Genomic DNA, 14,505 nt, shown 5'->3' with positions numbered 1-14,505 from the left:
AAATACAATCTAGACCATCTTGATTTGCTGAAATATGTGTAGGGCCTGATAAGCAATTACATAATAAATGCCTTTTTAATCATGTGAATGCTACAACGTAGGACTTAGTGGATATGTCTAAATTGAAAATAACACATCATTTAGTTTCTCTCTGACTTTCTCAGTGTGTATCAAAACACACAAAGTAGTCAAATTACAAATACTTGAAGATGAATATAACAGCCCAGATCCTAGAATCTAAAGAATGTGATTAATAGAGTCAATGGCACACATTTAAATGACAATTAAACTTCCCCAAAATCATTAACTCAGAACACATAGCTTCATAAATTATATTTTATTCAACAGCAATCCTTAAACATGAATCAGTAAGATTAATTTTTGGATTCAAGATGAAGAATAACAAGTGGGTATGCTGAAAGTTAATGGTGGATATTTTTTTCCGTATTGAGTCAACCAATTTTATAGGAAAGAACAGTGTCCGCCAAATTTAAAGAAAACAAATAAACCCTAAAATAGTATGGTTGCTTTGATTCAGTTGGCACTGAGATTTTCTAAATAAAGGAAAGAACTGGGTGGACATATATTTCTGGTGAGAGCATAGTTTTTGGTTTTTTTCCCCCTTGGTGGGTGTGATGGATTTCTTTTACTGTCATAATTTGTGATGTTAGTTGATGTGGCAGAAGTGATGACCTGTAGAATTATTTGATCTTTATGTGTGTGTTTGTGTGTGTGTGTGTGTGTGTGTGTGTGTAGAGGTTATTTGCTTTTCACGTGAATGCAAGGATTTAAATAACAGAGAGTACAGGAGTAATTGATTTAGCCCAGCATAGCACTTAGCTTTAAGATTATTGTACATTTTTATAGGGCCCCAGTTCTTTCCTGTATTTTGGGGTAGATTTTCTGTTTATTATGATGTATTTTCTCATGATAGGAATATGTTTAAAAAGATAAAATAATTTCTCTAAGTATTAGTAAAATATATATATATATAAATATGAAATTTCTACATTTGGTTCAATGTGACCTATTTAAAGTAACACGAAGCCTACTGTTAGGTTTTGGTGAGAAATCTGAATATTGTGAGTAGCTACTGAAACCACAACTGAAGACAGTTAATATGTAGAGTGTAGATTGCTGCTGTATTATCTAAGTTATGGATATGAAAGCTAAAATATATTTATCTACACAAGCTACAATAAATCCTAACAGTAACTGGTATGCAGAGAACATTTGAAAGGTAGTGCTGGCCAGACACAAGTCATTTGGCAGTGGCCTTACCTAGTATATATTTTCAGGGCCTGTCTGCACGAAGATGCTGGCACGTTAACCATGATTTCTATTCCAGGTGATGGATTTCTATCCAAGTAAGCGAGTGACTAAATATTTTCCGGTGGAATCTAGGCACCATAAAATCACTGAAGCTGAATAAAAAAGTTGTCGACCTTTCTAAAAAGTAATTATAATAGCTTTGCATACCACTATGACAGAAGAAATATTTCCACTTAGATCACTAACTAGCGGAATGAGTTGAACCTAATTAGAAAAAAAAAAAGGTAATACAAGTATGCTGCTAATATTTCTTTTTATCAGCACTAATGAATGTCTTATTGAATTTTCGTGAATTTCCAGAAAACTTCCTAATCATAAACAATAACTGAACCTATGGATTCCACATCCAACTCTATCAAAGAAAAGAAATACAATCTGAACCCACTGAAACCCCATGCCATCATCACTTCATCTGATTTATTCTACACAAAACCAGTTAAGAAACCGAACACTTTACATCAGTTTATTTGTGTTACCCTAAGCAATTAAAGATGAATATGCCTTCCCAAGCGATACAAATGTGAGTCTCCCTTTGTGGCAGGTTGTTTAAATTTACAGCATAAAGCTAGCATTTCCATCTCCAATAAAATCCAAACAGACATTTAATTTTGGTGCATGACATTTCTGACTCAAATAGAGCCAGAAAGGGCTCTCGGACAGCTCTTATTGTTCATGAATTTGAACAAATTGGGGATCTGTGAATTTATAGCCAGGTTTTGCTCTACTATTGTTTAAAATAGCACACATGGAAAACACGCCATGAGTGTGTTGTAACTCAGCTTTAATGATGTAACACTTGGTTTCAGTCAATTGTTGGAGGGCTGCAAGTGACATTGGTTTTGTGCTTCAGACATTGCATGTAACTTAGCAATTATAGTAAGGCTTTCAATAATGGCTGTTGGCGGGATATCCGCAAGTGAAGTCATAGCAATTTTGAAAGAGAAAGCTAATAAAAATACACCTGCTTGTAGTGGAAAGTAAGCCTTTAATATCTTTGCTTTGAAGTTGGATGAAGCCTTTGGTATTAACTAACAGATATTACGATGTAGGAATAATCCACTGGCCCCCAGGGGAGAGCAAGGTTGAAGTAACAACAGATTGTTATTTTCTAATCACCTCCTTTTCAATCACTTTGGTATCACAAAAGGAGAATAGAATGAGGTGATAGTTTTTTCTATAACACCCTGAAGATATGAATATTTGAAAGCAAATCGTTGTAATTGTACACACACAAGTTAGCACATACATATATTCCTTAAAATAGATTAGTCCAGAAATGCATAAAGAATACTTTATGATAAGCGTTTTTTGTTGTCAGAAGCTTCAGAATGATTTGAAATCTTACATTCCAATATATCACTTCAAAATGGTGTTTAGAGTTTCAGATTTGCTTTGTGTGTCCTGCTTTGCTCTTTCCCTCTTTTCCTTGGTCGCTTTTTAAGTCATTTATTAACAGTTCTTTACATGTAAAAATGAGAAAACAAAAGTGCTTGAGAATCTTCCTTTTGCATCATTTGGAGCATTCCTGCTCTCAGGAATCCTCTTGGTGCTATAGGAAATTAATAATTCTTCCCTTGGTGACTGGCTTCCTTTACACTTACCTGTAGTCTACAATAACTTTTATGGGACATTTAAAATATCAAGTCCATAATAAATGCTGATATATTGAGATCACAAGAGGAAGAGATATTTTAGAAATAAACACAGTTGGAATTTGGAAATTTTGAAAAGAAAAATGACAAGTACCAAACTACAATTATTTTAACCCCTTTTCTCGGATATTTATTGCCATCATCTTTTAAACTACTGATTGTGGTGTCTAGATTAGTGTGAAATAATTCATATAATCAGTATTTTTTCCAAGCCCTTTAAATATTGATGGTTTTCTGTAGTCATTTTCTTTGCAAGTGAATGTTTGAACCCATGGCAATGACTTTCTTTTTTTTCTTCCTCCCTTTTTTTCTTTTTAATTCAGTAGTGCATCTCTATAGAGAGTATCAAGTAACCCAAAGGGTATACATTAGCACTTGTCAGGGCCACACTTAACATCAACATGCTAAGCACATTGAAACTTACTACCAAGTTCAAAGGGAATATATGGATTCTAAATCCCTTGTTAATGTGGTAAAGAATCAGCATCAAGGTGTTTGTTTTGTTGAAAGGAAGTCACATTTTATTTCTCATTTATGAAATGGACTTTGATGTTTCTTTAAGCAAGAAGAGATTTTTTTTCCCCGATTCATTTGCTATATCAGTTAAGTGCACTTTCATTAGAGAATATTGCACAAGAAGTCTTTTGGGGGAAAAGGGTTAGAGTTGTTTTCTCTATAGAATTTCAGTGTGTAATTTGCATTTAACTTTGAAAGTGGATTGTTGTTGAGCCTTGACACCTGCTGGGATGAGTATCCATTTCAGGCTACAAAGTCGTGCTCTGAAATAAATATCAGCAAGCTTGTTAAATTCTGTCAGGTGTATCATCACATTAGTATAAGATATTATGGTAAAATAGAGTTGAGTTCAAATTTCAGGTTATATGTTTGGGCTATATGCTTTTCCTTCTAGTATTTGTGAAGACTTTCTGTTGCCTTTAAGGTTAAAAAAAAATGGGAGAAACTTATCTGTTTATCTTTTGTATGCCCAGAAAACATCATGTAATAGATACCGTAGTATGAGATATTGACATTACACTGTAATATCTGCCAGAGAATCAAGACGTGAAAATATACATTTTTAAGTATTATTATGTATCCAAAAAAAGTGAAATGTATTTTTATTTTGGTAATGAATATAAATATGTCATTTTGGTAAGTAATTTTTATTTTGAATAATAATAGTTATTCTTATGAAGCCCCTACTAAGTACCAGGTGCTCTCATGGGTTCCTTGCTTCATTTATTTTATCTCATTTCATATTAATTATTCTTGGAAGTATATAAGAAAATTCTTGTTTTACATTTGACTTGCCCAAGGTCATATAGCTGGTAAATGGGAAAATCAGGAAACCAGTTAGGATGGACCAGAAGCTGTAGCCGAAGTGGGCAAGTGAAGGGAGGAAAATGAGGTAAAATATCAGAAAGAGGATGTAATAGAATACATTAGAATAGAGAAAAACGAACACTTAGTCTTGGCTACAAGTTGCAAAAATCTATACGGTAGCACAGCATGTCCTGAGACAAAGCTTTTTATCCTTTTCCCTGGGTTTAAGCACTTGGCCACACATGCACAATTTTAGTAGCACCTATGCCGGTATTTTTAAGCACATACTGTGTGCTATGTTAACTTCTTTATGTACATTTCCTCATTTATCTGTACAACAATTCAATCAGATATGTTACTCCTTTTATAGTTTGATGGCTGCATAACAAATTATCCTAAACCTTAGTGGCTTAAACAATAAGAATCATTTTCATCTCTTACAGCTTCTGTTGGTCAGGAATTTAAGAAAGGGTTATCTGGGCAGTCCTTCCTTGGTCTCTCTCTTGCAGTTAGTCACATGTTGGCTGAGGTTGAAGTCTTCCAAATGCTTGACTAGGACGGAAGGACCCACTTCCAAGGCTAACAAGATGGTACTGGCTGTTGACTTGGTGGCCTCAGCTCCTCCTCTTATGTACTTTTCTACTTGCTTGCTGAATTGTCTTTAAAACATGACGTCTGGCTTGCCCAGATGAACAATCTGAGAGGCTAAGGGAGAAGCCGTACTGCCTTTTATAAGCTAAATTTAGAAAGCATGCACCATTACTTCCACCATATGCTGTGGGTCACAGAGAGGCAATCCTGATCTACTGTGGGAGGATCTTACAGAACAGTGTGAATACCAGAAGATGTAGATCATTGGGACCATTTTGCATATGATTCCTACACCTCCATTTGTCAAGTAAAGAAAGCGAGGCTTAGAAGAAGGTTAAGTGTGTTACCCAAGGTCACTTAACTAACAAGCTCAGACCTGCACCACAAGAATATTTGACTTTTAAATCCATTCTATTAATAATGAAAATATCTTGTCTTTAGAAGCAGCTAGCGTGTGTAGGCAGGGTTTTCTCCCAGAAAAATGTGTGTAGCTGATGAGCACAAACAGAGCAAAGACTATTGTAAAAATTCAAATAGTTCAAGTGCCAGAATTTGAAGTAAGGGAAATACTTATCATCAGAAAAGTTCAAAACTTTCTAGTAATTCAGACCCAGAAGTTACAACATAAATCGCAGTCACAATATTCTTTTTCATATTTACAGATTGTATTGCTAAGTCATCAGTTCCTTTTTTGATACTGAAATTAGCAGAGAAGGAGGTGCTAGGTAGGGGTTACAGTTAAGATTGAAATTCAACATGTACCAAAAGTCCCTTTCTGAAACCAGGATAATTGCTTCTATTTTTTCTCCTCCTCCAAAGATAAAGTTAATTTTTATCATGGTTTTAGGTGAAGCACAATTAAATTATGAACCTAGGGTTGTATTTTCTTAGTACTATAGTAGATTGGCAGATGAATATATTTATTTTATAGTACTTTGAAATAATTTGATTTATCATTGGTGACTACACTAGAAAGATTGTGATGTTTAAAAAATAGTGGTCTCAAAAACATTTAGGAAATCCTCCTATAACATCTTATAATTAAATCTGCTGGGGGCTGGCCCCGTGGCCAAGTGGTTAAGTTTGTGCGCTCTGCTGCAGGCGGCCCAGTGTTTCGTTGGTTCAAATCCTGGGCGCGGACATGGCACTACTCATCAAACCACGCTGAGGCAGCGTCCCACATGCCACAACTAGAAGGACCCACAACGAAGAATATACAACTATGTACCGGGGGGCTTTGGGGAGAAAAAGGAAAAAAATTAAAATCTTTAAAAAAAATAATAAACCAAAATATAAAATCTGCTGTACCAAAAATAAATGCTGCCCTACTATTCTATAAGTTGGTGACATTTTTCCTCCTCACAATCTATGAGTTACTTGACCATGAGATGTGTCTTGTTTTGTTTGTAGTCCTCTGACCTAAAGCATGGGGCTGACACTCCATTACCTTTAGGGAGCTGTATCTCTGCCCTCTACCAAAGTCAACTGGGAAAAGACTTTCATGGGACATGGAACACCCTTATGCCCCTCCAGCTAATGGTATCTAAACTCCCAGCAGTGGGTTTGAACTCCAAAGCTATGACTTCCTATCCCATGATCACTCGGTTTCCATTTCTGTAAAATGGCAGGGGAAGGGGCATCTCACTGGTTTGAGAGGATTAAATGATAATGAATAGAACATGTCTAATATAGATATCAACAAGTGTGACAACTATAGTGTCAATAAATGTTAACTATATAAAAATGGCACCTGCTAATTGCCAGGTTATTCCTCTCTGAGAGAACAGAAGTATTTGAATTATTCTGTCATTTTCATTTCAGAAGTAAATGTTTTCCCATCAAGCAAGAATTCACTGTTTATCTGGCCCCAGGCGGCATGAGAATAGACAATGGTGGATGTTTTTTCTCTCTCTGCACTACTAAACTTTAATTAGAGGTCCTCATCACCTCTCTTATAGGATTTCTGAATTTTTTAATGAGTTGTTTTTATCAGCAATGATTTGATTCATTGAAAAAATACTCAATGGGCATAACTATGTGCCAGGATTTTCTTGGGTTCTAAAGATATGCCAAAAACAATGCAAACAAAAATCAAAGCCCTCAGGGAGCTTACATTTAGTAGAGAAAGACAGACTATAGAAATAAGTTAGTAGAATATATAGTATGATACAGGGTGATAGGTCAGATATGAGGAATAGCAAAGCAAGGGAAGTGGAGAAGGAGTTGGGGAGTGGGGAAAAGGGATTGTGAGGGATTGCTGCAAACTTTCAGCAAACACTTGAAGAAGGTAAAGGAGCAAGCCATACTGCTAAATAGGGAACAGGAATCCAGGTAGAGGGAAAAGATGGTTCTCTGCTATGGGAGGATAATGGATGTGTTTAAGGAAGAGCCAGAAGATCAATGGAAAGGATTGATGCAAGGCGGGAGGGGTAGGAGATGCATCAAACGGGAAAGGAATCTATAAAGACTTGTTGGCTACTGTAAGGAATACATGGGAAACTATTGGAAATTTTTGAGCAAAGAAGTAACGTGATTTGACAGCCTTCAAAAGATCACTCTAAAACTTACTTTTAAAAGGAATATTGATTGACTTATTTTGAAATAAAAATATAATGAGTTTCTTTTGCCTGTCTAAAACCTTCAGTCACTGCTCCTGGGCATCAGACATAGTATAATAAGATCCTTTTTGATTAGCTTCTCCAGCACCGGAGTTTTCTTTCAATTACCCTAGTACTTTCCTCTCTGAAGGTGTGAAGTTTTCATGGTTCACTCTAGCCTGGGTACAGGCTACTCATGTGGAAAAAAATCTCCTTTCCTTGCTCTTCAATCACAGTCCTTCTTCCTTAATCTGCCTGAATCTTTAATAGCTTAAGAAATGAATGTACATTGTTTCAGGGAAGCCTCTCTACTTCTCTCTCTTACTTTCAAACTTTATACACCCCAAAGGTAGGCAACCTTCCTATGGTCTCCCATTGTAATTTCCGTTTCCTATATCCCTGTGCTATAGTCTCTTTTCTAATTTTTTTTTGTTGTTATTAAACACCTAAATCTCATAACTGGCTTGCATTTATGGATACGTAGCCTCCCTCACTCAGTGGCTGACACGTTGTAGGTACTGAACAAATTATCTTTGCACGTGAGCAAGTGAGTGAAGCTCCAGGAAGCTGCCTCAGGCTCAGTCTAGTCATTCCCCACCTGCTCCTTTTCTTGCTGGTATCCAGATCCAGGTCCTCCTTTTGGCAGCTGATATAGTCTCCCTATCTCAAGGTGTTTTTTCTCCTCCAACACTAGTTTCCCCTTCTCTAAACCCTAGCCTCAAGAATTTTTCATTTTTAGCTTTCTACTGATTGCAAATATGAAATAGAAAATATCAAAATTAAGATTCAGAAGAACTTTGTCAGAGAAGTAAAAAAAAACTTCTTCCATAAATAATAAGTTGAGAACAACAGAGTTGAGTTGCAGTGCATATTCCAGGCAGTTAACTAACCAGCTCTTAAGCTAAGAGGCTCATAAAACAGCATGGGATTCAAATGTCTGCCACGGCAAAATTACAAATATGTCATAAACTTTCAGAATTGATCAAAAACAATTAAAGTTATTTACATTGAGATTACAAATGCTAAAATTCTATTCTCTGTAAAGTTGCAAGCTTTCTACCAGTTCACAAAATCTTTTCTACCTTGGTCCTGGGATTACAGTTTTTGAATCTTTTCCAAGATATTACCTGAAGTCTGACTAGTTTAATTATTGGAGGAAGGATGCACCAAATCTGTTTTCTCTTTCTCTCCATGCCTTTTGCACATTGAAACCTTTCTTCCGTTATTGCTACTTCCCAGAGGCCTAAAGATGCAACCCACAACCAAATGAATGATATCTGTTTACCCCAAGTAGACCATTTATATGTTTGAAGTTGGTGCCCATTCTACAGGGATGATCATAGAGTTTTATCATTTTCTCACAAGAGAGAAGGCCACTTTAAATGATATCATTGTATCCACATGTAAAAGATATGTGATCAAGATCAGGAATGAATGTTTCATATGATCAGTGGGTTCAGAAAAAACTAAGAAAAATGGGGCTAGAATAATCTTAAGAGCATTATTGATAATTCTAGAGAAGCCTTTACAGAATAGATAGAATGTTGAGAGGCAAGCATGTAAAGTGAAGAGGTCTGTGTGTTTTGTGTGTCAGAGAATCTGTATTCAGGAAAGAGGACCCTAAGGAGAAGAAGTAATGCCTACTTTTAATTAATTTACATTTTTCAAGATACTACAGTCTAAAAAACATCTATTGTCCCTTCCTCCCTTCACATTATACTCCTCATAAGACAGTTTCGAAGTTATCACATACAGCTGGATGTAAACATAGTGAGGATTTTGCCATTTAGATGCCTGGGCTCCATCTAGTGGCAGAAGGTAACTGTAGGTTTTTACCATTTTCCTAAACAGCCCTTTTTTTAAAATTTATTTAATGGAGTTTTCTTCTTAAGGAAACCATGAACTAAGTTCCGTATTCTTTCTAAGAAGCAATAATATCCAAGGTTAAGAACTTGTGTCCACCATTTTAGTTTGCACTATTCCTAATGAGAATATTTTATTTCCTCAGCTTTAAAAATAGTTATTACAGTGAATACTCATTTATATAAGTTTTTATTCTTTTGGTTTCTTTTCTTTTGTCATTCAGGAGGACACACAGAAATTACAGCTCAACCAAGCCAAAATGTCATAAATTGTGTTATAGTTCAAACGTTGTATGAAATAATATTTATGAAAAAAATTAATAATAACAAATTAATGGAACAAAGATAGGATTAAAGCAAGTCAGAATTGTATGAAAAACCTGAGATGATTAGCTAAAGTGAGATATGAAGAGGTAAAGTTCATTACTACATTTTCAATTTAAGCATTTTACTTTCTACATGGTATTTCTTTTAATGTTTGGAGTTGTTATTTTCTTCTATTTTAACAGCTATTTTCTGTTAAATACATTTTAAAAGCCTGATGTGTTATTAAAGTATTCTCATTTGCCTCTGTGTACATACATGAATGTGTGTGCACACGTGCATGTATGCGTATAGAATGTTTTATTTTTCATTAGATCAGTTTGGATGTGAATTTTGTAAGGGAATTTAGTTTAAAAAACAATTATCTTATAGGCTTTTTATATTAAATTTTAACCTGAGATGCCTTTACAGGCTCATTCATTAAATTACTACACATAAAATTATGTATTAAATTTTACACATAAAATTATTAAATCTATAACTGTTAATATATATAATCATAATATATAATATAATCATGTGTATTCATGTGAAAATGTATATTAGGAATAATGAATAAAATTTGCTTACCTCTAATACCTTCCCAATAAAAGTAGCACCTCAAATTTAAAATGCATTCTAATTTGGATATAAAATTTGAACATCACTGCATAAGACCAACTGTATATATGCAGTATATATTTCTGAAGAAGTGAATTTTTTTGTTAAAGACTTTATCTTTTAACAGCAGTTTTTTGTTCACAGCAAAATTGAGAAAAAGATATGGAGATTTCCGCTATACCTTGTGTCTTCACGCATGCGCGGCCTCCCCGCTTATGAACATTCCCCATCAGAGTAGTGTTCGTTATAATTGATGAACCCATGGTGGCACGACATGATCACCCTGAGTCCATAGTTTACATTAGGCTTCACTCTTGATGTTGTACATTCTGTGGGTTTGGAAAAATGTGTAATGACATGTATCCATCATTATAGTATCATGCAGAATGTTTTCACTACCCTAAAACTCCTCGTGCTCCATTTATTCATCCCTTCTTCCCTAACCCTGGACAACCACTGATCTCTTTACTGTCTCCATAATGTTTCCTTTTTCTGATGTCTTTTGTAAACATTTTCTCCCCGCCTGTGGCTTATCTTCTCATTCTCTTGACACTGCCTTTCACAGAGCAGAAGGCCTGTTGGTAGTAGATGAGTCATGAGTTACTGCCGCTGGCGATAAGCAAAATTATTTGATAGAAATACCGGTCTGAAGTAGTCTTATTTTACTACATTTGTATTATAATGCATTGTTTTGGAAATATATGGTAATATATACAGTAATTTTGTATGTATGTATTTTTAGTACAAATTGCAACTTTAAAGAAATCAACACTTTGGAAAATAAAAATGTCTGGAGCGACTTTGAGTTTTAAAGTTGCCTCAATCTGAAGTGGTAGCAAGAAATATTCACTTTCAGGCACTCCTGTTCAGTTAAAGGAACTTAAAGCAAAGGAACACGTATTTGGCAGGATCTCATGTCTGTTTTGATAATATCATCATTTGAAAATAAGTATAAAATCATAACATTATCTAGTTCAATATCATGGAGATGTTTCCTTGATGCCCTCTGCAAAGCCGCTCTGAAGCTGAGAGCCCTGGAGGCACACTTTTCCATCACATGCCCCTTTGCTCTGGCAAAAGTCATAGACCCCAAGCTCAAGAGAGTCCTGAATGATCTGTGAATCTCCAAGTTATTTTCTATCTAAATATTATAAGAGACTGGGAGTGTTTCACGGTCCTACCTGTATATTTCAGCAATTTTCTATAGCATGGAATTGGAGATATAAGGATTGTTTAAAGAAACAAACCATAAAGAACAACAAATGAATGTACACCTGAATTTTCTACAATGTTATAAACCAATGTGACCTCAATAAAGTAATTTTTTTAAAAAGGGAAACAAATAAATGTTATAAGACAAAACTCAAAAGATCACTATAATTTTGACATCTCTCCTACCATCTCCATATTAAATATTTACATTGTACGTACTATATTTCTCTTGTCAGTTTTTCTCTTATCCCCCTTGAAATGAAGATAATGGGCTTTCTCTCATGCCAATTATTTTTTCCCCACCTGCCTTCCTCCAATTCTTTCATATCAAAGAATTAAAAAACAAAATAAAATAATACAAATGTACAAACAAAAACTTGAACAGTCAGAATGTGTCTCTGCCTTTTGGAATATTTTCTTGGGGTAGATTGCCTGTATCTGCTTGTGGAGATTATTCAATAAATAAACTTATTCTTAATCTGTACTATGAATAACAAGATCATTCTTTATGTATACATTAGCTTATTGCCTTTTATATTGGAAGTTGAAAAGAATTCTGTCACTCCAAAGACTGCACTATTCTTTAAGTGTGTTTATTTAACACTAGGTGTCCCTAATTTCTGTCTTTTAATTGGTCTTTATTCACACAAGATGATCTTTCCAGTTGTGTGTATATGACCTACTGTTTCCTTTATATAGAAAAATTTTAATATACATTTAAATCAGAACTTATCAATCTTGTAACTTGTGCTTTTCTTCTCTTCACCCCTTGTTGGCCCATTCCTTTCCCGGTTGGTATGGCATACATCTGCCAATTTTCCATCAAGATAGATGAAGTGTATTTGATTTTTCAAGGGATGTCTGATAATGATGTATAATTTGGTATTTAATTTTTATTAGTCATATATTTCTATTTAACAAGGAAGTAAAGTTTCCTATAGTAATAGTCTTTCTTTTAAAAAGCCTAACCTATTTTGCTTAGTTTATCTCCATTTTCAATGAGTTTTTAATTCTAGAAAACCCAATAGGAAAAAGTATATATTAAATAGACCTCAAATTTTCCACTGTCATAGACTAATATTTTGGGCTCTGGTGAGTGGGTCTGGTATAAAGGTTAAAGTAGAGAAAAATGGCCAGCTTACTAGCCTATGGAGAATAATAACCAATCCACCCATATTTTTCGAATCTCTTTGAGTTTAAGTTACAGAAAAAACTGTTGAAACAAAATCTCCGGACTCTTGTCTTACTTTTTTCTATTAAAGTTTAAAGCTTGTTTCTACCGGGTAGATGTTATCTTCTAAATGTAGTGGTGATATATGTCTTTTAGAAATGTGTAGATCTTGCGCTGTTAAATGCAAAACTTTAAGCAAATTTTCTTATCCACAATTGTAAAATGTAGAGATTTGCGTCCTTTCTTTTTATCTTCCCTTTGACTTCTGCACCACTTCTCCAAAACCCTCAAGAGCTCCAATCTTATAATTTGTTAATTTTGAACATATCTATTCTTGTTGGAGATGATGATGTATTTATAAACATTTGCCACCAACAGATCCTCGCTATTACTTAGTACAATAATGTATCCCACTCAGAAACCTTTTGTGCCAGATGTGTTTGGAATTTTAGAGTTTTAAAAAGGTGCATGTACCATGTATTATGGAACACCCCCTAGGTCCAACAATCAATATTTTTTGCAGCACATTTGCTAGCAAAAAAAATTTTGTGTCAAATTCACCCTGAACTGTCTAAATGAAGAATAGAAATAGCCTTAGGTCAATTCCAGTTAGGCTCTATGGCCAAAGGAAATGATAAAAAAACATTGGGACTTCAGACCTTTTGAATTTCTGAATTGCAGAAAAGGAATTGTAAAATTATACCATAGAATCCTCTCAGAGGGGTCTCCACCTCGCTCTCTCTCTCTCTGTCTTTTGACAGGATAGGGGCCTGAAGGAAATGGGTGAGTGGATTTGGAGTGAGAGAGTTTCCTAGCAGAGTTATTTCAGACAATTTGCCATAACATTGACTTCACATTTAAAAGTACAGGTCATACATTTAAACTTTAATTGTTTTTAAAGACTAAAAAACCTCACTGTATAACCCAAATGTAATATATATTTGACAATTATGTTAAACACAGTAGTTTTCTTAACTTGATTTCCCTCATAGGAAAGGGAAAGCTTTCTTTGTTTGTTTTTCTAATTTGGAGATTGTTTCTTCAAGCTCATTTATATCCATGCATTTAACAGGACATATATAACACTGTGACATCTACCATCTCATTTAATACTGATTGTCAGCTAATTTCCCAGTAAAGACAGCAAAAGTAAGAATGTTGAGCTACTTTGAAAATCTAACCATTTAGGAAATAAATTCTAAGTTTATATTTAATGATCCTTTTTATTATTTTCCAATTGTGAAAATGCAATGTGAACTTTTTAGTGTATGAGAGTTGAAAGATTTAAGGCTGTTTTTTCTTTGATAAACTTAACTATAATTCATTTGGAATATTTAGAAGCAAAATCTCTAATCAATTATGGAACTAGTATAAGAAGCTTTGGGAAAGAATCAAGTTATTAGAATTTTCATGTAGAGGGTTGACTATGTCATGGCTTTTCTCTGGCTACTTTGAAGATTTTGTATTTAGTTTTCTGCAATTCCACTAGGATACATCTAGTTTTAGATTTCTTTTTATTTTTCTTGCCTTGGATTCTTTGGGTTTCTTGAAATTGTGAATTGGTGTCTTTCATCAGTTTGGGAAATTCTTACTTTTAATCTCATCAAATACTGCTTCTGCTTCATTCTATCCTTCTCATTCTGAAACTCTAATTAAATATATTTAAACACTTTATTATTGTATTATTTTATACTCTCTTCTGTTCCCTCCACTCACTTCCACTCCTCTCCCCCAACCTCCTGGGTTTCATTCTGGATTGGATTTTTTTAGGTCTGTGTTCTATTTCACTTTTTTTTTCCTTCGTCTATGTCTAATTTACTCCCAAGAAAGACCACTGAATT

General features: G+C 34.5%; 1 protein-coding gene across 7 annotated transcripts in view; it reads left to right on the top strand.

Annotated features, from left to right (window-relative positions):
- Window positions 1-14,505, top strand: part of AGMO (alkylglycerol monooxygenase) — a 317,403-nt gene that overhangs the window by 210,757 nt on the left and 92,141 nt on the right. Inside the window, exon 13 of one of the 7 annotated variants that reach the window (XM_070509370.1) lies at window positions 10,426-11,830. The exons of 4 other annotated variants lie outside the window; for them this stretch is intronic. In XM_070509370.1, coding sequence (XP_070365471.1) covers window positions 10,426-10,434 — 9 coding nt within the window. In that variant the 3' untranslated portion in view covers window positions 10,435-11,830. Of the gene's footprint in view, window positions 1-5,999; window positions 6,108-9,581; window positions 9,757-10,425; window positions 11,831-14,505 lie in introns of those variants that run through there. 2 more of the 7 variants (XM_044766577.2, XM_070509346.1) reach the window with 2 other exon arrangements.

This window comes from Equus asinus, chromosome 1 (assembly GCF_041296235.1).
Source record: "Equus asinus isolate D_3611 breed Donkey chromosome 1, EquAss-T2T_v2, whole genome shotgun sequence".
Lineage (NCBI taxonomy): Eukaryota > Metazoa > Chordata > Mammalia > Perissodactyla > Equidae > Equus > Equus asinus.
Note: the sequence above shows the minus strand (reverse complement) of the source record. Positions and strands in the feature narration are given on the sequence as shown.